The 26,946-nt window shown below is 45.6% G+C and overlaps 1 protein-coding gene across 1 annotated transcript; it reads right to left on the bottom strand.

Moving 5' to 3' along the window:
- Positions 1-5,376: 5,376 nt before the first annotated feature.
- Positions 5,377-24,865, bottom strand: LOC309382521 (rano class II histocompatibility antigen, A beta chain-like; the record flags this gene model as incomplete). The annotated part of the gene is made up of 6 exons (XM_081934127.1): positions 24,730-24,865; positions 18,270-18,542; positions 7,977-8,258; positions 7,695-7,808; positions 7,430-7,453; positions 5,377-5,534 (listed from the first exon to the last, which is right to left on the bottom strand). The coding sequence occupies exons 1-6, from the start codon at positions 24,812-24,814 to the stop codon at positions 5,377-5,379; spliced, it is 936 nt and encodes a 311-aa protein (XP_081790253.1). The 5' UTR covers positions 24,815-24,865.
- Positions 24,866-26,946: the final 2,081 nt, after the last annotated feature.

Raw genomic sequence — 26,946 nt, 5'->3', positions numbered from 1 at the left:
TTTCATCTCTCGGGACTACAAAGGGAGGCTCTTGGGTGACTTTGAGAAGATAGGAATTCTCCCTCATTGACTTACTCAGGGGGTCAATCAAGAGGGGAAGTCTCCCTCCCTCCCCGGAGATGGTCCATACTAACAAAGAAAGTGGGGCTACAAAGGGGTGGCAGGAAAGGGGGCAGCCTGGGGGTCACTTGGCCAGACAACATGTGTGAAACATCACAAGGAGCAGGGTGGTTGGGAAGTACAGTACTGTACAACATGGGGTGCTCCCTCCCCTTCCCCCAATGAGAAGGCCAGCCCCCCCTCCTTCTTTTCCTTTCAGCAGTTTCCCAAAACGTGGAAACCATCTGAATGAGATTTTGTGGTGTGTTTTTTATATATATATATATTTTTATTTTTCAACAGAGACATAAAAGTATCTTCCATTACATAAAGTGTGTCGATTGGTCACAGAGTTTTTGTGCATCCTTTCCATAGTCGTCATTTACATTTTATATAGAATCACAGATTTTCAGTCAAATATATTTATATACATCACTATTATAATGCTGCATTTGTCTGACTATCATTATTATTTCTTCATCTTAAACGAGATATGCTGAATACGGGTTCATTTATATTATAGTAATTCATTACATCATCTTCAATATATCCAGCAATAAAGTATTTTATGTCTTATTCTGAATCATTCTATTATTCTAGTATTAGTGACATTCTTCAGTAATTTTCATTTCCACGTTTTTTTTAATCTAACCACTGATAAAATAGATCCCATATCCCATAAAATTGTTTATCTTCCTGTTCTCTAATTTCAAATGTCAACTTACTCATTTCAGCACATTCCATTATTTTATGAAGGACTTCCTCCTGCGTTGGTGTTTTCTCATTCTTCCAGTTTTTAGCAAATACAATTCTGGCTGCTGTTAGCACATTTACAATCAAGTATTTCAGTTCTGCATTGTATGTTTCTGGTATGATTCCCAACAAAACGATCTCTGGTTTAAAGTCAATATGTTTTTGTATCATTTTTTCCAACCAAGTATGGATTTTACTCCAATATCTTTTAGCTTCTATGCAAGTCCACCACATATGGTAATATGAACCGATGTCTGCTGACATTTTCAGCACTTTTCTGATTTATTCTTAAACATTCTTGCTATTCTCATCGGGGATAGATGCCACCTGTAAAACATCTTATACAAATTTTCTTTATACGCTGTTGACATTGTCATTTTATAATTTTGAGACCACAATTTCTGTCAGTTCTCTAAATCAATCCCATGTCCAAAAACTTCCCCCTCAAGCAATCATAGATTCTTTAACTTGTTCTTCTTCTAATTCAACCTCTAATAAATATCCGTATAGTTTTTAAACCACCTTTTCATCAGTACCTGTCAAACTTTTATCTAACTCAGTTATTTTATCATGGAAACCTTCCATTTTAAGATCTTTATCATATCTAGAATGTATTTGCACTTATGAAAACCAATTCATCTTTATGCCTTGCTGTTCCAGTTCTTGCATAGATTTAAGTTCACCCTATGCATTCAATATTTCACCATATCTAACTGTTTGTTCCTTTTTGTATGTTATTGGATATGAAAATGCCTCAATAGTTGATAACCAGACTGGAATTTTTAAATAATGTTGTCTTTTAAACTTTTCCCAGTTTAATAACAAAGCCTCACGTATATAATGTCTTCTAAAATACCCCTGCATTTTAGTTCCCTTGCACCATAGGAAAGCATGCCATCCCAACAACAAATCATGTCCTTCTACAGTCAATAATCTGGAATTTCTTAATGTTATTCATTCCTTAACCCACATCAAGCTTGTTGCCTGATGGTATAACTCCCAGTTCGGTAGGCCAAATCCTCCTCTTGTTCTAGCATCTTGTAATAATTTTAATTTTATTCTTGCTTTCTTTCTCTGCCAAATATACTTCAAAACTATTTTGTTTAGATCGTCAAAGTAGGCTTTACCTAGTCTAACTGGAATTGTCTGGAACAAATACAGAATCCTGGGTAATATATTCACCTTAATTGTAGATATTCTCCCTGTTATTGATAAATGTAGATTTTCCCATTTTACCAAGTCTATTGCAATCTGCTGTTTAAGTTTACGATAGTTGTTCTCTTTAAGTGTGCTGCATCTTGTTGTCAAGTATATACCCAAATACTTGACCTTATTCGTGATTTGAATCTTCAGAGTTTCCGGCAATTCTTCCTTTTGTCTTAATAACACATTCTTTGTCAAAATCTTCATTTTGTCTTTATTTATTTTCCGTCCTGCTACTTTTCCATATTCCTCTATTTTTTCAATCAATTTAGGTGCAGTTTCTAGTGGGTCCTCTAAGATGAAGACCAAATCATCCGCAAATGCTTACAATTTGTATTCTTCTTTTTTCATTTTCATTCCTTTTATATCTTTTCCTTCTCTGATGTTTCTATTTAAAACTTCTAATCTTAAGATGAATAACAGAGGGGATAGTGGACAGTCTTGTCTTGTCCCTTTCCTTATTTCAATAGAGTCTGTTAATTCTCTGTTTATCATTATCCTTGCTGTTTGTTTGTGGTATATGGTTTCTATGGCTTGGGTGAATTTCTTACCAAAGCCCACCTGTTCCAGTTGTAACAACGTAAATCGCCAGCTCACGTTATCAAAGGCTTTCTGAGTATCTAAAAACATCAGAGCCATTTGTTTTTCAGGATAAGCCTCATAGTATTCCAAAGTGTCCAGAATTATTCTCATATTATCTTTAATTTGTCTCTTTGGTAAAAAACCCATTCTGATCAGGATTTATAAAGTTGTTTAAGTATTTTTGAGTCGTTCTGCCAATATTGTAGCAAATAACTTATAGTCCGAGTTTAATTAAAAAATAGGTCTATAGTTCTTAATTTGGGTCGGCCTCCTCCTTTGGGACAAGTGTAATATATGCTTCTAGCCATGATTTGGGTATTCTCCTTTTTAACATCCCCTCATTCATAACTTCTAACAATGGGAGATACAGCGATTCCTGCAATGTTTTATAAAATTCCACTGGTAAACCATCCGGGCCTGGGGTCTTTCCATTATTTTGTTTTTTAAATGCTTCAGTTAGCTCCATCATTGTTATATTGCCTTCTAGCATCATTTCAGTTTCTTTAGGTATTTGGGGTAAGTTGGCTTTCTGTAAGTATTGTTTAACTCCCCTCTCTTCTATAATCTCTTGTTCATACAGTTTGTAATAGTAATATCATATTCTCTGTTCTTGTATTTTCTGTATTCCTTGCATGATCATATCTAATGTTACTCCCTTGTCTTTTTCCTGTTGCAACATCATCTGTATTGATCTTTGTCCTCCAGACCGTGAAGAAGAAGAGGTTGTTATTAAAGAGCCAGTAGCCATTATTTTTTAACTCATCTCCAGGTTCTTCTATACCTTAATCCACTTGTATGGAAGGTAATTATAATCCCAAATGACCATGGAATAGAAAAGCAAAGAAAAAAGAAATAATAATAGTAATAGTAACAGTAATAATAATGAAAAATCAGAAAAATCAGAAAAATATTTTTGGGCTCTTGTATGCCCTAATCCGATTGGTCCAATTGTTTTAAAGAAAAAGAGAAAAGGGGGATAAAAAAATAAAAGATAAAAATAAAAGATCTTAAAGATAAAAAGATAAAAAATAAAAAGGAAAAATTTTTGTAGATCAATCACAAAAAAGAAATAAAAAATGAGAATAAAAATAAAAATCTTCGGGTTCTTCTTTACCTTAATCTAAATCAATGGAACAAACTAGCAAAATCCAGCAAAGAAAAAACCAAAAAGGGAAAGGAGAAAACCAGAAGTTAGAGTAAGTATCTATGTAAGCATCCACAAAAAAAGGAAAAAAAAAGGAGAGTAAAGAAAGGTACATGGCTCCTTTAACAAAAGAAAGAAGAAAAAGCCAAACCTCTTCTACAAACGGCCTCAGACCAGCTGAAAATAATTAAGTAGAGAAGAAGGAAAGGAAGTGGGGGAAAAAAGGAGAATCAACGGAGGGAGGGAGACATTGCCACCAATAAAGTCCGAACTTTTACAAGATGAAAGCTTTTTCAAGGTCACTAGGCTTTCCCTTTGATGTTATTTTCCTTTCAAACCAAAGTTCCATGCATAAATAATATCACAAAAAGAGCACCAGGTGTAAACAAATCTCCATGCTCATTCTATTATCATTCCTGGCTAAACATTATAACCTTGCAAAGAGTAGCTATCTCCAAAACACTCATGCAGAAGAAAAAACAGTGTTTCCAAACTTCTGAGTGGCAGTGCTACTTATTCCCCTGCCTTCCCTTTCACTCACTTCGTTTTACGCTTAAAAAAAAGATTCAAAAGTAAAGAAAAACAATAAGTCTTTAAGCATTAAAGCATTAAGAAAAATAGGAGAAAGAAAAAAAACTTGAGCAATAAAAATTAATTGTATCAATGTATACAAAAGAAAAAGAGGAGAAGATAAAAGTTAGTCCGGTTTAAAAGGTAAACTGCAATTCTAAAGTCCATTCAAATTCCAACAATAAAAAGGAGAAAGAAAAACCATTCAGTTTGACTAGGCTTAAATTCACCACTTATTCTCTTCAGCCTTCAATTTTAACTTTAATTTTCATCTTTTAGGGTGTTCTCTCAAATATCAAAAAAGGAAATAAAATTCTACCAAAATGACACACTGCTCTCTTACTTGTTCATTGTGGAGCTGTCCATGGCTTCAGCACCTTTAAAGGCTGTCTTGCAGCCGCTGACAAGAAAGCCTTTTTCCCGGATCACCAGAGACTTTGCGATATCTCTGGGATCAGCAGGATATGCCCTTCCCTATCACCGTCTCTCCAGGATAGTTTATGTCCAAAAGGACCATCCAGCGACCAATGTATCGAGGGTGATCTTGGAGCTACCAGATTGCCCGTCGTTTCGCCCTGGCTTAGCACCTCCCCTCTACATTTTGTGGCGTTTTATTGCGCTGAATTTTGGGGTCTGTTAAGGAAAAGCTGCCCAAGTTTCAACAATTTGTCTCATCCACAGCAAGGGGGCTTTGCAGGGTCACTTCAAGGCTGCTTCATTTACTTCAAACACAAAGAAAAATGAAAAAAGATTTAAGGAATTTGAAATCCCTGGGATGAGGGAGAAGAGGAAAAACTCACCTGCAGGATGTTGGATGCAATCCTAAAACATTTGGAGCAGCCCTTGAACACCTTGGGCATTGACAAAATCCCCCTCAGTCAATTGCGGAAGCAGCTCTGCTTTGAACTGCTTAAATCCTGCAGGGAGACCTTTGATGCCATCAAACACCCGCATCCGCCTCACCCGGGTTCCAATGGCTCCCCACAAATGCTCAGGAAGGACCGTGCCTGCTAGCATTCTGCTCCTCAAAAGGGGGTTTGAGGGGAAGCAGAGCAAGGGGGTCTCTGAGCAGAAGAGGGGGGGGGTCCTGCCGCTTCACCTCCCTGGATCTGCCCACTCTCCTCCCAAACCAGTTCTGGCTTCTGATCTGAAGTAGCTGAGATGGTCGATCCAGAGGCGCCTCCTGTGGGGGCAGGAATGAGGAGGAAGAGGAAGGAAGGATTCCAGGGTTTTCCTCCATCTGAAATTTATTCTTTTATAGCAAAGTGAAAGGAAGGGATTTGTAGGAAGAGTGATGCAGATGAAGCTGCTGTGGGTTCAAAGCCTGGATGTCAGCATTTCGGAAAACCACAACTCCAATGAAAAAGTCCGAGAGAGGCATTTTCTGAAAGCTCCCATTTATTAGAGTAAGTATACAGGGACACCTGGGAAAACCTGAATCTGAGATTTCCGGACTTTCCCTCAGTAAGTCAAAAGTCAAAACTCATCCCCTGCATTCATCAGTCTATCCCATTGTCCAATCCCAATCCATCCCAACTTGAGACATCACTTCAACCACTCCTCCTCCAGGTGCAGGAATACCCTGACCTTGACCGAAAAGAAGAATGTCTAACTACATTCCTTCTACTAAATCCCCCCTCCTAATTTCCCCAAGCACAAGAATGGGGCAGTGTGGAAGCTTCCGGTGTTAATATGGCTTCCAAAGCTGACACTGGAGAGATGGGAGGGCCAGCATCACAAGAAAGATTTATGTAACGTGATTTATGACACAGAGTGAGGGGAGGAGAGGAACAGGGGCAAAGTTCAGAAGCAGAATAAAACTTGCCTAAGGAAGAATGCCAATGAAGCTGTTAATAAATCACTGGTTTTTGTATTAAAACATTGGCATGATTATCATGAATCAGTTACGGCTTCATTAGGAAACTTTACAGCAGGATTAATTCATGAGTGCTGTAGAAAAAAAAGATGGGGAAGAAAATTAGAATATAAAAAGAAACTTTTGGTGTAAATAACATACTTTTCTTCCTTTTCAGCCCCCCAACCCCAAGGCAGACCCACACCGCAGGGGGTGATTGATAGGCAGGGACAGATAGAGGGAGAATGTGCCAATTGCAGGAATGAAGTGGCTGGGATGGATGAAGAATTCCTTGCCATTTCATCTCCAGTAGCTTTTGAAATTCTCTCTGACTTAATTAGAGGATTAATCAAGAGGGCATCCCCCCTCCCTGCAGACATTCCAATTAAAAAATAAGATGGGGCTACAAAGGGGGTGGCAGCAAAAGGCAGAGACTGAGGAGAAATTGTGTGAATTCTCAAAAAGTGAAGGGGTCAGGAAGAATAGCGTGTCAAGGTTCTAACTAATGAACCCAAATGAGTCTGCATGGGGAGCCAAGAGGATCATCGTGGATGGGGGAGGGGTGTCTAGTTCAAGAGGAAGTTTAGGAGGGAGTTCATTAAGTTGATAGGGTCATCGCAAGGGCTCAGCTCCACCTTCCATCTGAGTACAAACGGAGCTGCAGAACGAGCTAACAAAGTGATAGAACAATACTTATGTTATGAGATGCTTAAGTTAATTATCAGCAATTTAGGTGGGAACATCTCCTGCCATTTGCTGAAGTGGCCTTCAATAACACAGTGCATAGTAGCATGGGACTCACCCCTTTTAGAATAGCCATGGGGTAGAATTTGTACCCATGGCTGAATACCCCCAGGAACGCCCCTCCACAGTGACCCTAACTGAATGGGTGGGTTGCTTACGAAACGCATGTGGGAATGTAAACCTTGGGGTCCTTCCTCCTTGAGGGAGGAATGGGAAGGAATGGCCCCTCCTTCCCTTCCCTTTTGCAATTCCCTAAAACATGGAAAAATTCTGGGCAAGATTTTAGCTTTCGTTTTTGATTGTAATACTTTTTCATATCTCTGTAAGGAAAAGCTGACCAAAATCCAAAACTTTGCTGTATCCACAGCAAGGAGATATTGTTCAGGCATGTTTTTTAAAAGGAACTATTAAAGAATTAAAGGAAACCACCCATAACTTTTAGGAGGAGTTCAGATGAGGGAGGAAGAGGAGAAACTCACCTGCAGGAGGTTGGATGGGAATTGCTGGAAGGAGAAAAAGACCCAATCAGGACCCTTCATGGGCTGCAGGACTCAGGGGGTCCCCCTCCCCTTCGATAGCCCATAATAGGTTGCATGATCTTCCCTTAATAGCCCCTCAAACAAGAGAAGCTGCCAAAAATATTTCTCAAGGAGACCCTCTTGGCCACCTGCTGAGCTTGATGAGAGGCCTCCCCTAGATGGTTCCCTCCCCACAACCTCTCCTCCATCTCCCCCCCAGACTCACCTTTCTTGCTCTTCAGGTAGGAGAAGAGCCCCACCGCAAAGAAGGCCACTCCTATCACAGCTCCCATTATCCCCGTCCAGAGTTTGCTCTTGGCAGTGCTGGAGGTACGGGGCTCTGGGGAAGGAGAAGGAGCCCCACCTGAGCAGGAGGATCAGGCCCACCATCCCCCAGGAGGAGGGTACATTCCAACTCTCCCCCCAGGTAGGGTCTCTCCCCCTTCTCAGGGCAGGATGGGGTCCCCAGAGCAGGAGGGGAGGGAGGGGAGGGGAGGGAGGGGCTTACCCCACTGGACAGTGATGGGGGCCTCCAGGCTGGCATGCTCCACCTTGCAAGTGTAGACGTCTCCTCGCTGGGGCTGGGTCTCCAGCATCACCTGCAGCTGGTAGGTCCAGTCCCCGTTCTGGAGCTCCTCCCCATAGGCCACGCCCTCCTTCTCCTCCTGGCCATTCTTCAGCCACTGGATCTCGATCTTCACGGGATAAAAGCCCGTCGCGGTGCAGAGGAGGATGGTGTTGGGGGAATCGGGGTCCATCTTGGTGGGGGAGATGGTGACTGTGGGCTTGGCTGGAGGGAAGGAGGGGAAGGAGGCACATGAGAGACACAGGAGGGCCCAGAACATGAGACACAGGTTGGTTAGTTCAAGGCTCCTTTTCTCTCTTAAAAATATTCTGTGTTTTGAGTGTCTGTGGAGATTCTGAGTCAGTCCAGGTCATGGTTGACCCAAAGGAGCTTTTTTCCCCAAAAGACATTTCGCTTCTCATCCGAGAAGTTTCTTCACTTTTCAGTGCCTGAATCGAAGCTTCTTGGATGAGAAGCAAAATGTCTTCAAGGAAAACCAAAGTCCAGTTGCCTTTGGAGAAAAGACCTTTGGGACGGTGTTTGGAGTCATCTTCCAAAGCAAATTGCAGGAAGACATGAAAAGGGATCCTGAAAAATGGGGAAACCTAAATCCTTCCTGGTTGGGATCAGGTGATCTCATCAAAAGGGAAGAATCATCAAAATAGGCGAATCCCTCAGCAGAATAACAGAATAGCAGAGTTGGAAGGGGCCTTGGAGGTCTTCTAGTTCAACCCCCTGCTCAGGCAGGAAACCCTGTAACATTTCAGATATGTGGCTGTCCAACCTTAAAAACCTCCCAGAATTCCACCTATCAGCTGTTCCAGGCTGCAGGGATCACCACTGCCTATCATTTCCTCTGCACACCCATTTTTTGTCTCCACGTATCCTGTTTCCAGCCTCCGTGTGCCCCATTTTTTGCCTCCGTGTGCCCCGTTCTTGGCCTCTCTCAGGTGGCGGCAATAGGCAGCGGCGATCCCTGTTGCCTGGAAAAGGCTAAAAATGGGGTGTGCAGAGGCAGTGACAGGCAGCTGCAGCGATAGGCGGTGGTGGTGGTGATGGGTGGTGGTGATCCCCGCAGCCTTGAACAGCTGATAGGCCGTATTCCGGGAGGCAAATCCAACCGCCAATCAGCTGTTCATGCTAAATCATTTATTCGTGTGTTGCAGGATTGGTCTAATTTACTAAATCATTTTAATTTCCAAGGCTTCTCTCTTTTCTCTTATTTTGTGGAGGAGACTCAAAACTAAAGATGAGGGCAAATCAAAACCCAACAGAAATCCCATTTTTAAAATTTTTAAACACCCCCACCCTCCTCCGAGACACCACTTTCTCCTTCTGTCCATCCAGGAATTTCATTTAATCGACATTTGGAGACCTCTCAGTTTAAAAGAGCAGGAACACACAATACATTTTGTCTGCCTCACACTGTGATATTCAAGATTTATTTTTAATATCAACTTTAATGTCGAATGCAGTAGAAAATGTGACCCAGAGTTAAATATTTCTTTCTGATGAAGCACCCGTAGAATCGATGCTGATTTTGGAAGTAATTTTGGGGTTAAAGTATTGCAATTAGTGAGATGCTCCTTTGTTGGGGTTCATGGAACAAGAAGCACAAGACTGAGAGGGGATTTTTCCCAGAGAAATCGAGGCTGAATTGATTTTGGGGAGAGTTCGGGAACGGCTGAGAGCCTCTCTTGGTGGCCAGAGAAAAGCTTTGGCCCCTCGGGGGAAGGAGACGCCCGGATCTCTCCGGAGAGAAAAGTCAGCTCAGAAGTCAAAGAAAAAGGAAGAGAAAATCCCCCCAAAGAGACTCAAGAAACACCCAGTGATTTCAGGTCTCCTGAACTGCAGCCGGACCAACAATTTGCTCTAAATGCACGGAATATTTATTCAAAGAAAGGAAACGAAGGCAAAGGGACTAAGAAAAACAGATTTAATATTCTTTGCTTCTCCTCTGAAATATTTTCATGGCAGTAAAAATAATCCTTTTGTGAGGAGGGATTTCACAGGAAGGAAATATATGAATCCCAATGAAATTCAGGATCACTATTTTGAATTTATCAGAAAAATGCATTCTTCTTAGGGGGAGAAAGCTGGGGAGAAACAAAGTCAAAGGGACTGAGGCACTTTCAGGAGTTATCAAAAAATCATTAGAGATAAATTAGTAGAAGGGAGGAAATTTCCATGGTAAATATTGCTGGAATGAGAATTATTTCAAATGTACCAGATGACAAGAATGTTGAATTGATAGTAAGAAATAATTAAATGCTGAATATTATCAATCAGGGGATTATTATCTCCAGGAAAACATCCTCTTTGGTGGCAAAACTATTTCAAACAATCTCTCAAATTTGAGAGAATATTATTCATTCATTCACTAAATTCTGATATCCTATTAGATGGATGTGATCCTCCTCCTAGCTTTGCAGGGAAGAATTTAGGAGGGAAAATGAAGATTTTCTCCAGACTGAATCTGTGGAGAACAAAATCTCTTTCGGTTCCCTTGAAATATTGAATAATTTAGGGAAGGAGGAAAAGCCCAGGATCTCCCCGTAAAAGGCCTTTTCTCTCTTAGGATGGGGCTGTTTTTTTCCCCTCTTATGGGAGAAACCTCTGATTCCATTCTGTGGTCAGAGGCAGTGGCGTAGCGTGGGGGGTGCCGGGGGGGCCGGCCGCACCGGGCGCAACATCTGGGGGGGGCGCGGAGGAAAGGAGAGAGGGGAAGCGAGAGGAAGGAAGAAAGGAGGGGAGAGGGAGGCGGGGAGGGGAGGAGGGGGAGAGAGAGGAGGTTGGGGTTGGGGAAGGGAGAGAGAAAGAGTGAAACTGGATTCAGGGAATGTGGCCCCTCCAGAATCCCCTCCCCGCCTTTTCTCTCCCGGCGACAGTCGGGCGCTTGCAGCTGGCGAAGAGAAGCGGCTGGTGCAGCCGAGAAGGGCTGTTACTGCTTTCGCGTTCTCACGCTCTCCCAGTTGAAGAGTCTCAGGCGCGCTGTCGGGCTAGACTCTGTCAGGAGTTGCTCGCTGAGAGTCTCTCTCTCTCTCAGACCCCCCCCCCACGTTTTCCCGGCCGCGCTCTCCCTTTTTCTTTCCTTCTCTTTCTGTCTATCTCTCCTTCCAGCACACACTTACGCCCAAAAAAACTCGGGCTCCCGCGACTCGGGTTGTAAACGAAGTGGGCTCGAGAGTGGAAGAGGGAGAGAGGGAGAGAGAGAGAGGGAGAGAGGGAGAGAGGGAGAGAGGGAGAGAGGGAGAGAGAGAGAGAGAGAGAGAGAGAGAGAGAGAGAGAGAGAGAGAGAGAGAGAGAGAGAGAGAGAGAGAGAGAGAGAGAGAGAGAGAGAGAGAGAGAGAGAGAGAGAGAGAGAGAGAGAGAGAGAGAGAGAGAGAGAGAGAGAGAGAGAGAGAGAGAGAGAGAGAGAGAGAGAGAGAGAGTCTATTTTGGGCCACAATAGTTGAGAGTAGCATGGTAGGAAGGAGGCACCAGATTTTCAATGTTGTTCCATTTCCTTTTCTCCATATGAATAGGAGCTAGGCTAGATGAGCCTTGTCCTTTCCTCAGTATTGTGTAAAAAGCAGGGAAACAAACAGAAGAATAGTTATTCTTCAAAGCTGTTTCCTCTTATTTCTTACAAACTTCCTCTGGAGCCTGACTTTCCAGCAAGCATCTTACAAAGAGTGGTGTGTCAACAGGTAGAAAATTTGCACATGCCCATATGACTGAAGGCTCCTCCTCCTTTGGTATTCCATTCTGAGAGGAATAAAGGGCAGTGGAATAGGAATTGCTTCTTTTGATCTTCCCTGCACACCAAAATACCAGCATTTTCAATTGATGATTATAAAGAACAATTACTACATTTCAGATTGTTTATATGCATTTTCACTTTGGTATCTAGTTAGTTCCTTGCTTTCTGGTTGGGCAATACTCAATATGAGCTGGTTAAATCACACTTAGTGCTACAATAGCATTTTACCAAAGCTCAAAAAACCAAACAACTACTAACAGCAAAAAAAAAAAGCGTAGGTTTTTTTTTGCTGTCACTGCTGCTATCTAGTGGTTATATGGTTTTTTGAAGCCCAGATATATTATCACTGATTCATCCAGTATTGGATGCTTATTGAAAACCTCTCAGATGGCTGATCATGCTAAAAGATGCCTTATGGATTTCAGGTTAGAAAAAGTCAGTGTATTACTTTTTGTTATTCATTCAATGAGATCCCTACCATGTTTCTTGCTCATAATTTTTCCTCTCTTTCCTCTTCCTCTAGGACTTTACAATAAAAAGTACACTTGCTCAATTCAATCCCTGATGGCAGAATCTCCAAAGCTAGTGTGTTTTGTATAAAATGATACCCCTAACTTTCTTATATAACTTTACTCATTCTTTTACCATTTAGAAAAATTGATCAAGTTTGGACCCCTTTGCTGTTCACAGAAAGAAGATGACATGGCAGAAATGATTGTTTGTGCTGTTTGGGAGGAAAGTTTCACAGGCCCAAATAAAGCCAGGATGAAATATAAAAAGACAGTATTGTCTTGTGTACGTGTTCTCTCTGGGCAGTTTGTTTCTAATTCATTTTTTTCTCCTTTACACTATATAAAAAGAATGCAAGTAAGTTAAAAAATACTTCTTTTTCTGGATAATTCATCACTCCCTATTCTTAAAAAATTGTCTTCCAGAAAGAAAGGATGGGTAAGCAACTGCAGACAGGCTGTTCTTTGCTATCTCAACTCTTAATTTCACAAGTGAGCTATAGCTACCCTGTAGGGATAAGCATTACAGAACATGGGTCATAGAACAGTTCAGGCAGCATGGCTGTAAATAAACATGGATTCTAATACTACAGAAATACTTTATCTGACGTTAGTTGTTACTATTTTTGTACCATTACTACTTTTTTGTATATCAATATTGATTAATCCTGCAAAAGGAGTAATTAGAAGTAACTTAAAAGGGAAAAGTGGCTAGAAACATTAATCTGTATTTTCCAGCGGTGACACTGAAAAATATTAACTACATACAATGGTAATAAATATATCAGGTTTTGTACTTATTTGAAGCATTTTATTACCCATGCTTGAAAAAGTGAATCCCACAATGGTACATAAAAATAAATAAAGCATAATTTGTCAGATGTGCATAACCTATGTCCATCTATAGGTCCCAAGGCATTAAAAACCAATTTAAGAAAGATGTCTGCTTGATAAAAAGTTATGTTGGGCCCCAAGATTAGTCTCAATATGCAAAGATGGCCATGCTATTCCTTTTTTTTCATCCTGTTACGGTCATGCAATTTTCTTTGTCTATGTCACCTTCTCAGTATTATATATTCTTTGGTTATTATTTGAAAGTAAATTCTAATTTACATATTGGCTACCAATTAAACACTTAAAAATCCTGTTCACTCATAACTATATTTAAAATATAGGATTATATTTAAATATGCCACAATTTAGATATGGACAGAGACATGTTAGTTCATTCCACAATGTTGGCTTTTAGAAGCCAGTTATCCTTCTAGCAGCGGTCAGCTTTATAGGTTGTTTAGGTTTATTAAATTTATAGACCGCCCCCTCTCCCCGTAGGGACTCGGGGCGGTGTACAGACCGTTCATGTATAAAACAACAAAACATAACATAAAACATCAGACAAAACAACGCAAACATACCGTCTGTATATACAACCCAAACTAATTAAATAATTAAAAACAATTCTAAAACCAATTTAAAACCCCAAAATTTAAAATTTAAAAAGCCATCCAGGCAGGTCAGTAGTGGGTGTTCCCTGTAAGTACAATTACAATTACAATTAGGCCAGGCCGGCTAATCGAAACAGGTGGGTCTTGAGTTTCTTGCGGAAGGAGCAGAGGTCCAAGGTGGTTCTAATATCGGGGGGGGGGGGGAGGTCGTTCCAGAGGGTTGGGCCCATCACAGAGAAGGCCCTATTCCTAGGCACCGCCCGCCCACACTGCTTAGCGGATGGTACCCGGAAGAGTCCCTCTCTGTGAGAGCGGATTGGTCGCAGGGATGTGTGGGGTAGAATGCGATCCCGCAGGTAACTAGGTCCCGAGCCATGGAGCGCTTTAAAGATGACAATCAACACCTTGAAACGCACCCGAAAAGCCTCAGGCAGCCAGTGCAGCTCACGCAGGAAAGATGTTACATGGGAGTACCTAGTACTCCCCATAATAACCTGCACGGCTGCATTCTGAACCAGCTGGAGCCTTTGGGGGCATCTCAAGGGAAGCCCCATGTAGAGAGCATTGCAGTAATCAAGACGGGAAGTCACCAGGGCATGAGTGACTGTGCGAAGGGCGTCCCGCTCTAGTAGGGGGCGCAATTGGCGCACCAGGCGAACCTGGTGGAACGCCCCCCTAGCCACGGCTGTCACATGATCATCTAGCGACAGCCTTTAGATTTGCTTCGCTGGGTGTATAAGTGGAAGCTGCAAGAAAGTTTAACTAACTTTGTTGTCACATTAAGAATCTTTCTTACTATCACTGTTTCTACAGCAAGTTGTGAAAGAAGTTTCTCAAAACTTAAACTAATTAAAACATATCAGAGATCTACAATGAGCCAAGAAAGACTGAGTAATCTAGCAATACTGTCCATTGAGAGAGACTTTAATGTAGATTTCAATTCCGTTGTTGAAAAATTTGCGCTAATTAAAAGCAGGCGAATTTAAATTAATCTGTATATACAGATTGATATCTTGCACTTCTATTAAAGAATTACAATTAGAGGTATAGGATTGAGGAAGTTGGCTCCATCTAGCCCAGTCTTGGATCATCTCCAGGGTATGGTTCCATTTTGATGTTTAGTTTTTGTTCTTGATATTTTTTGTCGTTTACGATGGTTGTGAGACGACATATAATAGCATGGCCCATGCTAGGTTACATTTGTAGATTTGTATTCATAGACCTGCTGAAAATGTGGAGAATGTGTAATGCATGTTCGCACTCAATAAAGTGCTTGAAAATAAACTTGTATTTAGATGCATTTTACTTTAATTACATTAGTATTTTCATAACAAACAATACATGTGCTTAGGGGGTAAGGGTTTCTTTAACTAATCTAGTGGAAGAGACTCGAGTGCTAAAATCCACGGGTTAGGGGGCGCAAATTACTTGCCTTGCCCCGGGTGCTGACAACCCACGCTACGCCACTGGTCAGAGGTTATTTCTGGAGACCCTCCTGGGCTCCCAATGGGAACCTCAGACTCAGGATATTCTCTTCCCTTTTCCCAGCTTCCATCAAAGGAGGAAAATTCCCCTGGAAGGGCCGGGTGGCAACAAGGGCAGCCGGAATCCTTCATTTCCACCATGTTTGGCCTCTGAAACCCCATCAGTCGACAGGAATAAATAAAATTATTATCATTATGCAGAGAATGGAAATGAGAAAAAGAAATCTAGGCAGTTTGCAAAGAACGTGGAAGAGACGCTCAAACAATCCAGGGCTTCAGGGCTGAATGGAGGCCGGAGGAGTCTCTGAGGACCCCAAATTCAGCCTTAAGGTTTGTGGGGGGGGGGTTGGACTCTCCCCTCCCCCAAATTAGGAGCCTCCCCAGGAAGGAAGACGGAAGCCATTCAGGGGAAGGTGAGTCTGTGGGCAAAAAGGGGGCTTCAAGGGGGGCTTTTCTCCCGGACCCCCAAAATCAGCTGAATGAAATTTCTCAGCCTCTGAATCAGCTTCTGCTCAAGGAAGAGGAAACGCCAGACCAGGATTCAGGTTTGATTCAGGTTTGATTCATGATTATAAATTCTATCTGGATGGATGGATGGATTCGTTCTTCCTATCCTGTGCATACCTTGATTGTATCTGTAAATAAGACCACCATTCTACTTGTACTCCTTGTGATGTCAATTCTGATCTGGTTTTGATCTCCCCCTGCCTGTTCAATAACTCTTTATATGTAACTATGTTTTCTACATTAATTAAATTTGGGTGTATGTATGCTTCCATCGTAGATAGCCAAATAGGTATTTTGGTATAGTGGTCATGTATAATTTTGTTCCACATTATTAACAGAGATTGTCTGATGTAATGTCTACTAAAATATTTGTGTGCAGATCCTTTTTCATACCAGAGGAAGGCATGCCAGCCTGCTTGGAGGTCATGGCCTTCCAATTTGAGTAATCTTTTATTTCTCAGCATTAGATTGATTTATATTTAGTTTAGTTTATTATTATTTTATTTACTTAATTTATTATTATTTTATTTATTTTAATTATTATTTAGTTTATATTTTATTATTTATTTTATTTAGCCAGTTTATTAATTTATTTAGTTTATTATTTGTTTATTTTATTACTTATGTATATATATATTATTTATACATATATATATTATTTATGTATCTATTTTATTATGTATCTGTTTATTTTATTATTTGTTTATTTATTTTATTATTTGTTTATTTTATTAATTATTAATTTGTATTTATTTAATTTTTCATTCATTCATTTAATTTTAATTTGTTGATTTAATTTCATGTATTTATTTATTTTACTTACTTACCTACTTATTTCCTGAGTTCTAAAGGTTGGTGGATGAATAGATTCGATCTCTTGGGATTCCGGGGAGCACTGTTCCCTCTAAGGTGCGTAGCTGCGCGGCCACGCAGGTGGCAAGAAAACACCGCGCAGCAGTTTCCAACTGCTGCACACTGTTTTGTACTGTCACAGGCGCCGGAGGCTGCGGAGGTCCTTTGCAGACGGCTAGAACTGGCCGCCCGCAACAGACCTCCCCGGACTTGTTTTGGTGAGCGCGGGGTGACTGACGCTAGTTCAGCAAAGCAAGCCCGGGGAGGTCCTTTGTGGGCGGCCAATCCTAGCTGCTTGAACCCGGCGCTGCGGCTAAAATAAACCCTCAAAGCCCCTGCCGCTACCGGAATATCTGCTGCCACCTCCTCCTCCTCTAACAGCACCACATTTGCTGCCCGACGCTGCGGCAGATTTCCTGACAGTGAGAAGTGAAGCCGCCAAAGCTCCCACCGGCGCCCCCGCCCATGGCAGCGGCGCCTTCCCCTCTGTTCGGAGCACCTGAGCTGAGCCCCCCATTACTCCTGCCCCCTCCTTCTCTGCTGTGCTTTTGAGGAGCCATGAGGCCGCGGGAGCCAGTAGGAAGGCGGCGGAGGGGAGCAGGGGGAAAAAAAGCCTCATGGCTTCTCAAAAACACGGCGGCGGAGGAGGGGGCAGCAGGGGTAACGCGGTGCCCAGCTCAGGTGCTCCGAGTGGAGGGGGCCACGCCGCCGCCGCTGCCACGGGCGGGGGCGCCAGCGGGAACTTTGGCAGCTTCACTCCAAATGTGGTGGTGCTGTTGGAGGAGGAGGAGGAGGAAGAGGAGGCAGCTGTTATTCTGGTGGCGGCAGGGGCTCGTCGGCATCTTCAGCGGCAGCCCTGCCCCCTGTGAAAAAAACCGAAGATGGAGCAGATCCACGCAGATGACGTCGCCGCAACATGACTGGAGGAGGAATTCTGGGAGTTGAAGTCCACAAGTCTTCAAGCTGTCAGGTTTGAAGACCCTGGTTTTTTTTTCCTAAAGGGTTAGGGGTGCAAGGGTCTTGCAACTTGACAGCTTTAAGACTTGCGTGCTTCAAATGCCAGAGTTTCTGACCCAACATTTTGGTTGCTAAGAAGGAGCGTTGTTAAGTGATACTATATAACACTTTTAATTAAGCGGGTACCTTGAATAAACATAACTTTGAGATTCAAATAATACTGATTTCGTTGTTGTCTTAGGTGACATCTGTGAAAAAAATTCAGGTGCTGCTCAGGCATAAAAATGTGCCACTCAAACACTATACTTTTCTGCTCATCAAATCAAATCAAATCAAATTTTATTTGATTAGCCGCAACCCTCTCCCGAAGGACTCGGGGCGGCGTACAATCAAAAGGATAAAATACACATAGGACACACATACATACGAAAAAACAAGGACAATTACATTTGTGCATGGAGGAGAGTAGACATACTGAAAAAAAATTAGAGGGAACATTGCCGGGGAGGGGAAGGTTTGGGATCCTTGAGGGGGGGAGGAGAAGGGGGGAGTTGTGGGAATGAATGAGGGTCGGAGGGAGAATTGGAGGGAGGAGGAGGAGGAGAACTAAGGAGGAAAACTTCACCCGGGAGAGTCTCCGTCAAGGGAAGGGAAGGAAAAGGGGGGTCCCCGCATCCCCTTCCCCCAAGCTCCCCCCTCCCCCCAAGCTCCCCCGTTCCCCAAACTGCCCTCAGACTCACCTCTCCGGCCAACCACAGAATTGCTCTGGGACGTCTCGTAGTTGTGCCGGCAGAAGCGATCCACTCCGCCCTTCTGGTACTGCAGGATCTGCTTATCGCTGTTCCAATAGTCCACATCTGCCTTCGCCAACTCCGTGAGGGCCACGAACTTCCCGAGGTCACTGTCGAAGCGGTCGGTCTCCTGCCGGTCATAGAAGCTTCTGAGCAGGAACCTCACCCGCTGTGTCCCGTTGAGGAAGCGGCACTCGAACTTCCACTGGGCCAGGAAATGGGCTGCAAGAGGGAGAAGGAGGAGGACTGTCAGGAGGGACTCCAGGGCCCATCGTTCCCAGCCACCAGCAAAGGCGGGGATCCAGTAGCAAAGGGAGGATGGCGGGGCACCTTCCGGGAGAGACAGGCGTAAGACGCCCCCCTGGAGGAGGGAAGGGGACTCTCTCAGTCCCAGAGGGGAGCAGATTTACTGGGCGGGGGGAGGTCTGGGGGGAGCAGGAAACAAGGGGAGAGGAGGGGAGGGAGGAGCCTCCTGGTGGACCCCCCCTCCATCCTCCCAGGGTGGGAAAAGGCAGGCAGAAGCTCAGCTGGTCAAGCAGGGAACGTTGGGTCTAAAGGGGGAGGAATGATGGGGGGAGGGGCCGGAGAGAAGGTAATATCCACATCTCCCTCTCTCTCTTCCTTTGGGGGGGAGGGGAACATGGGGAGGGGGCACAATGAGGACATCTAGACTGAGACTCCTGGGGTCTCCCAGCCCTTCAACCCCCACCTTCCCTGGGTCGCCCCAACTTTTCTTCTTCCTCCCCCTCCATCTTCAGCCCAACTCCCTCCCTTGGGGGATCCTTGGGGATCACACCTGTTTCCTAGCCCCCTCCCCAAAAAGACCCCCTGCAGCCTCCCCCAAGAGCCTTGTTAGATATTAGCATATATCGAGATAAGTCTCCCCTCTGGTCCGCTACTACAGCGGGAAACAGGTATTCCTCTGATTGGTCGAGGGGCGTACCCGATCCCTATAAAAGGGGAACCCTCCGACCACAGAGCAAGCTGGATCACTACTACTACTAATAAAGAGCTGTTAAGTTACTTCGTGTCCGCAGTCTGTCTCTCGTTGCCCAGATCTAACATTGGCGACGAAGGTGGGATTGAGAGACAGATAGGACGAAGAACGCTACCTCCAGAATCTCCGGATTTGATCCAGCCCAGGAATTCGGCAGTAATTCCGGCAGCCATCTCAGATCACCGCAGCGCGGCAAATTCAAACTGAGAAGATGGCGATGCATGCTCCCCCCGCTCCTTTCGACCCAGCAAACGACGAATGGGAAGCTTTCATGATTCGTTTCGAGTGTTTCCTCGAAGCGAACGAATACACGGGGATCACCGATGCGAGGAAGAAAAACATCTTCCTCGGCTACTGCGGAAAGGAAGTCTTCAATACGGCCAGAGACCTCACCGCGCCTACTCCAATACAGGCAGTATCGTGGACGACGTTGCAACAGACTCTGCAAACTCATTACGCGCCAAAACCTTCCCGCCATGTCTGCCGCAAGGAATTCAACATGAGGACCCAGAAGGCGGGAGAATCCATCAATCAATATGTTGCAGCCCTACGAAAAGCAGCAACTCACTGCGAATACAGGGATCTGGAAGAGCACATCTTAGAGCAGCTCATCTGTGGGTTAAGAGACATTTCTTTGCAAAAGAAGCTGTTGGCAAACCCGAATTTAACCCTACAGACAGCGTTAAACGAAGCAAGAGCGTCAGAGTCAGCGGAGAAATCATCAGTAACCATACAACGAGGGGCCAACGTAAACCAGCCAGCACCAAGACAAACCAGAGTTCACTACGAGGACACAAGCCCCGACTTCGAGAATCCCGAGTTTGAGGACAGTCACCTGATGCAGAGCAGTCACTTGAGGCCTGGGGGGAGACCCGGATCCCGTTTGCCGCCCTGCGCAAGCTGCGGAGGGAATCACCCCAGGTCTACTTGTAGGTTCAGGAACGTTGTTTGTTCGCACTGCAACAAACTTGGGCACATCACACGAGTGTGCCGGAGCGGAGTCCCTGCCTCACGGCAGCCACCCATGTACCGCCAACAGAAGCCCAACCCAGGGGCTTGGCGAAATCAAAAAGGGCGCCCAGAGAGAAATCCACAAGTGTTTACCCAGAGAGAAAATTTCCAAAGAGCTGAACGAGCGTATCCCCAGAGAGATTACTCACAAGGAGTTGAGCGAGCGTATCCCCAGAGAGAATACACACAAAGAGCTGAAAGAGCGTTCTATCAAGACGCTCAACGAGAGTATTTTCAGGATGTTGACGATGAGATAGAGTTGACCCAGAGAGAGGAGTTGCGAACGTATCTCACCACAATACATCAGGTCCGCCCTAAGCGGCCAAAAAGGCTGAGAGTCACAGTCCTTTTGGAGGGCTCACCCTGCGAGCTAGAAGTTGACACAGGATCGACCCTGACGATCATTTCATGGGCATCCATGAAACAGGCTATCCCTAGCCTCAGAAAGAGCCAACTACGCGCTCCAGACGTCCTGCTACGAGACTACCAGGGGAACCAAGTCCCCATCGTGGGCCAAGGCACATTCCACATCCGTTTCAAGGACATCGAAGCCCAGCTGCCCGTGACCATCGCCAGCGCGCCATTGCAGAACCTTCTGGGGCTTGATTGGTTTGAAGCCCTGGGGTTAGAAGTCACCGGAATCAACGCCGTGAGAAACAGCAGCGCTGAACAGATTTTTAAGGAGTTCGAGGATGTGTTCAGCCCCGGTCTTGGTAAGTATGTGGGTAAACCAATATCATTCAATTTAGACCCCAAAGTGGCGCCAATCCGACTTAAACCGAGACGAGTGCCTTTTGCACTCCGCCCAAAAATAGATAAGGAAATAGATAAGTTAGTGGAGCAAGGAATCCTTGAGCCGGTAGATCACGCGCGCTGGGAAACGCCCATCGTGACCCCAGTCAAACCAGACGGATCAGTCCGCATCTGCGCGGACTATAAATGTACAATTAATGTCGCGCTACAACAGAGCGCATATCCTGTGCCTGTAGTACAGCATTTATTGCACTCGTTGGGGCCAGGAAAGGTATTTGCAAAATTAGACATGGCACAAGCTTACCAGCAACTGCCAGTTGATAGCGCCACAGCGGAGGCCCAAACTATAGTGACGCATAGAGGAGCATTCAAATGCAACCGGCTACAATTCGGCGTAAGCATTGCCCCAGGATTGTTCCAGAGCGTCATGGAACGACTTTTGCAAGGGATACCAGGAGTCGTCCCATATTTTGACGACATCTTGGTGTCCGCTGCAAATGAGGAGCAATTAAACAAAAGAGTCAGATCTGTTTTGGCCAGAATCAGAGAAAAGGGTCTCCGCCTTAAAAAAGAAAAATGCCAAATTAACGTGCCTAGCGTAGAATTCCTGGGTTATAGAATCGATGGTCAGGGAATACACCCCACTTCAAAGAAAATTAAGGCGATCCAGGACGCCCCCACACCACGAAATCAGACCGAGTTGCAGGCCTTCCTCGGATTACTTAACTTCTACAGCGTTTTTCTGAGACAGAAGGCGACCGTTGCTGAGCCACTACACCGTCTACTCCAGAGGAACGCACCATGGAAATGGGGACGATCCGAAGCTGCAGCTTTCGCCGGGGTAAAGCGCCTGCTCACCACTGACTCACTGCTTGTTCAATACAGCCAGACCCTACCGCTGGTATTGACCTGCGACGCATCACCTTTCGGAGTTGGAGCAGTCCTCAGCCACAGGATGCCCGACGGAAAAGAAGCACCCATCGCTTTCTACTCCAGAACTCTTTCATCGGCCGAGAGGAATTACAGCCAAATGGACAGGGAAGCGCTGGCTGCCGTAGCGGGAGTAAAGCGTTTCCACGAATACCTCTACGGCCGCGATTTTGAACTGATCACAGATCACAAACCGCTGTTGGGACTTCTGGCGGGAAACCGCCCCACTCCGGTCTCCCTTTCTCCTCGCATGACCAGGTGGACTGTTTTCCTGGCTGCGTATTCATACAAATTGATTCATCGACCGGGCTCCACTCTTGGACACGCAGATGCACTCAGCCGTTGCCCATTACCTGACATTCTGCCAGACCCCACTCCAGAAGTACCGGTATTGCTCATTGACTGTTCGGATTCGGGACCGGTTTCTTCCTACGATGTTGCAAGGTTCTCCTCTAAAGACAATTTAATAAAACAAGTGCAAACTTGGGTTTGGAGGGGGTGGCCGAAGGGAAATGTGGGCCCGGAATTCAAAATGTTTTGGTCAAAACGGGACGAGCTCTCAGTGCTACAGGGATGTTTGTTGTGGGGGGATCGAGTTGTTATTCCTTTTGCTCTACGAAAAAATGTATTAGATGCTTTACATATGGGTCATCCGGGGATTGTGAGAATGAAGGCGTTAGCAAGAAGTTACGTGTGGTGGCCAAACATGGACAAAGAAATAGAGGAGTGGGTGGCCACTTGCGACCCATGCCAGGAATCGAGACCAGCACCCCCGGAAGCGCCCGCCACAGAATGGGAGAAACCCAAAGCACCCTGGTCGCGAATACACATCGACTTCGCAGGGCCATTCCAAGGTCAGACTTTCCTTATAGTTGTGGATGCATACTCAAAATGGCTAGATGTAGTCCTAATGACTTCAACCACGGCAGAGGCAGTAATAAAGGTTCTACGGCGACTTTTCGCCACCCATGGCCTGCCAGATCTCCTAGTATCCGATAACGGGCCCCAATTCACGGCCATGCAGTTTGAAACATTTTTAGCAGGTTTGGGAATTCGGCATGCCCTCGTCGCGCCATTCCATCCAGCATCAAACGGACAGGCGGAGAGAATGGTGCGATTCGCAAAAGAGGCCCTCGCTAGGATGGGTCCAGGTGATTGGCAAACACGCATTGACCATTACCTCCTAATTCAGCACATTACCCCAAGCGCAACAACGGGTAGGAGCCCCGCTGAACTACTCATGGGTCGCCGCCTACGGTCTCACCTGGACCGGCTTCACCCGAATTACTCTGCCACGGCTCCCCCAGACTCTACAAGCAAAATCCGGTCTTTCAGAGTAGGGGATTCAGTATACGCCCACAACTACGCAGGGGGAACATTATGGATGCCGGCAAAGGTCATTGGCATCACGGGTCCACGATCGTATCTGCTGGAACTAGAAGATGGGCGGAACTGGAAAAGGCACATCGATCAACTTCGGGGGCGTTTAGCACACTCCGACCTTCGAAACGAAGACGAGAGTTTCCTGTCTACAGAAAGTCAGCCACGCGAAAGCCCCATCATAGGAAACGACGACGCCGGCGAGCCAAGCGTGGGACAAGACAACACGCACGAAGCAGAGCAACCCCCAGACAACGCAGCCGAACAGACTCCTGAACGCCCGAGCAACGAAGGCACAAGACCTCCAGAACGGGAAACAGGAAAAGCACCCGATCCTGCAACTACTTCGAACCAACCCGCACCCGGTCCTGCAACCACTTCAAACCAACCCGAACTACGACGTTCCTCCCAAGCAAGACAAACACCCACATACCTAAAAGACTATGTTACCTACCGCAACGTTCCATCTAGGAGGGGAGGGGTGTTAGATATTAGCATATATCGAGATAAGTCTCCCCTCTGGTCCGCTACTACAGCGGGAAACAGGTATCCCTCTGATTGGTCGAGGGGCGTACCCGATCCCTATAAAAGGGGAACCCTCCGACCACAGAGCAAGCTGGATCACTACTACTACTAATAAAGAGCTGTTAAGTTACTTCGTGTCCGCAGTCTGTCTCTCGTTGCCCAGATCTAACAAGCCTCTCAAAGGGAGGGTCTCCAGCCCCCTTCACAAAGGGGAGTTTTTGAGAGCCAATTGAGAGGAGCGACTCAGAGCCTCCAAATCCCCTTCTCTCACTTCCCCCCTCCTCCTCCAGGTCCCGATGGAGCCATGGGGGATTATGGGGGGTGGGTGGGGGGTTCTTGGTCTCCTCCCCAAATTCAGGGTCTCCCCCAGAAGGGACGGAAGCCCCCCCCCCTCTTGCCTGACCTTCAAAGCCTCAAATTTGAGATTCAGGAGAAAAAGTGGAAGTTTCTGAAGAAGCCAAAATCCTTTTGCTCAAATGAATCTTTTTCCTTCTGGGGATTCAGGGCTGAAAATGCCTCACTTTCCCACTTTCGCTTTCGCTTTCGCTTCCCTTCCTCTCTCCAGGCAGCCCACTCCCACCCAGGCACTTGGGGAGGGGCGAGAGAGGGGCCTGGCTGCGACCCCCACCTCGGCTACCATCGGGGAAGGGGGAGGGGTCCCTCTCTGTCCTCCTGGGGGAGATATGTGGGGAGGAAGGGGGAGGAGACCAAGCAGAGATCGAGGCTGTTGGAGGCTCTGGAGACCCAGCACTTTCCTACCCCCTCCGGGGCTCTTTCCCAACCCCCTCCTCCCCCGCCCAGCCCCCTCCTTACCGGGGGTCTCCTTTCCCCCTTCCCTTCCGGGGATCCGGGCCAGCGCCCCCACCAGCAGCATCAGGGGGAGCCCAGGAAAAGCCATGGATGCCGCCCCACAAGCGCCCCAAAGAGAGAGGAGAAAGACGCCGATGCCTCCAGCCCCAGAGGCGGTATCGGGGGGTCTGGATTGGGGGGAGGAGGAGTTTCCCTCGGACTTCGGAAGTGGGAGTTTCCAGAAGGAGCAGGAGGACCAATGGGAATCCTCCCTTCTGCAGCGTCATCGGTCTCCGGGCAGAGCCTTCCTTAACTTCACCTTCATGTAGGAGATAGTTCCGCTCAGAGAAGAAACTCACGTTGGTTATTCAGCCCAAGACCCCTTTTCCCTCCTCAAAATAAATATTCTGTGTTTTAAGTTATGTTTGCAAGCAAATTTCAGCAAGAAATTAAAAGGGATCCTGAAAGATTGAAAAAAGAATCCTAGATGTGATCAGTTGAAGTTTCCTGTCCCAAAACACCCCCAGAACCCCCCTAAGACCACCTCAAAGGGAGGGTCTCCATCCCCCTTCACAAAAGGGAGAGATGGGGGAGTTAATTCAGACCTCCAAGTGCCCTTTTCTCCCTCCCTCCCCCGCCCTCCGTGTCTTGATTGAGGAATTGTGGATTATGGGATGTGGGGGGGGGGGTTCTTAGACATGTCCCCAAATTCTGGGGCTCCCCAAAAGGGCTCCAAGCTCCCCTCTTGCTTGACTTTCAAAGCCTCAAGTTTGAGATTCAGAAGAAAAAGTGAATTTTCTGAAGCTGCCAAAATTCTTCTTCTTATACGGAGTTTTGGTGTCATTTGTGGATTCGGGACTGAAAATGCCTCAGTTTCCCTCTTTCGCTTCCCGTCTCCTTCCTCTTTTAACGGAAGAAGATTTGGGGGCTCCAAAGGGATTTGGGCCTTGAATGTCCCACCTCTCTTCCCTTGACCCTTTTCCCAAAGTCTCTGGGGGGGTGTCTCTCAGACCCTTTCTACCCCCTCCACCCACCAGCAACCATGGGTCCCTCCCAGCCCCCTCCTTACCAGCCATCTCCTTCCCCCCTTCGCTTCCAAGGACCACCTACAGCTCCACCCCCATCAACAGCTGAAGGACCCCAGGAAAACCCACAAGACGTAACTTTGTGGTACCCCACTGCTTCCTTCCCTCCAGGTGGAGGCAGACCCATTAAGGACTACTCATTGGGTAGGGATTGTCAGCCAGTTAGGAATCCCTCTGGTGGGGATGCTTCTGTCCCACTTCTTACTAGCTAACCAAGAAGGAGGTTGTGGTCTACTTGGTCAAATGCCTTGCTGAAGTCTAAGGATGCAACGTCCACAGTATTTCCCTGGTCTAATAATTTAGTCACTTTGTCGAAGAATGAAATTCTTTGCTTTCCTTCCCATGTTGGCTACTGTTTATATCCTTCCCCTCCCTGGGATCTGCCCACACTCCTCCTGATCCAGTCCTGGCCTCGATCCAGGGAAGACTCTCCTGCAGGTGTAGGAAAGAGGAAGAAGGAAAAAGGAGGGAAGGAAGGAAAGAAAGAAAGAAAGAAAGAAAGAAAGAAGGAAGGAGCAAAAGACAAAGAGTGTGAGTGAAAAAAGGGAAAAGAAGGGAAGGAGGGAGGGAAGAAAGGAAGGAGAAATAGACAGGAGGAAGGAAAAAAGGAAGGAAGCAATGAAGGAAGGAAGGAGAAATAAATAAGAGGAAGGAAGGAAGGAGAAATGGATAATAGGAAGTAACCCAAGGAAGGAAGGAAGGAAGGAAGAAAGAAAGAAAGAAAGGAAGGAAGGAAGGAAGGAAGGAAGGAGCAAAAGATAGAAAGAGTAAGAGTCTGGAGGAAGGGAGGGAGGGAAGGAAGGAAGGAAAGAGAAACAGACAAAATGAAGGAAAGGAAGGAAGGAAGAGAGAAATAGACCAAAGGAAGGGAGGGAGGAGCAAAAGACAGAGAAAGAGAAAGAGTCTGAAAGAAAGGAAAGGAAGAGAAGAGGAGGAAGGAAAGACTGATTCCAGGGTTTTCCTAAAGTCTAAAGTTTATTTTTTTTTATAGCAAAGTGAAGCAAAGCGAAGGGATTCAGAGCAGGAGAAAAGCGATGTAGACGAAGTTGCTGTGGATTCAAAGATGGGAGAAGAGATGAAGAATCCTGGGGGGCGGGATCCAAGGCAGGATCCAAAGTGGTCGGGGCTCTGTTGGGCAGAGAGCAAGTGGATCCCT

Source organism: Natrix helvetica (genome assembly GCF_964273705.1).
Source record: "Natrix helvetica genome assembly, chromosome: 1".
Lineage (NCBI taxonomy): Eukaryota > Metazoa > Chordata > Lepidosauria > Squamata > Natricidae > Natrix > Natrix helvetica.
The sequence above is the reverse complement of the archived record's forward strand: the minus strand, read 5'-3'. Positions and strand labels throughout refer to the sequence as shown.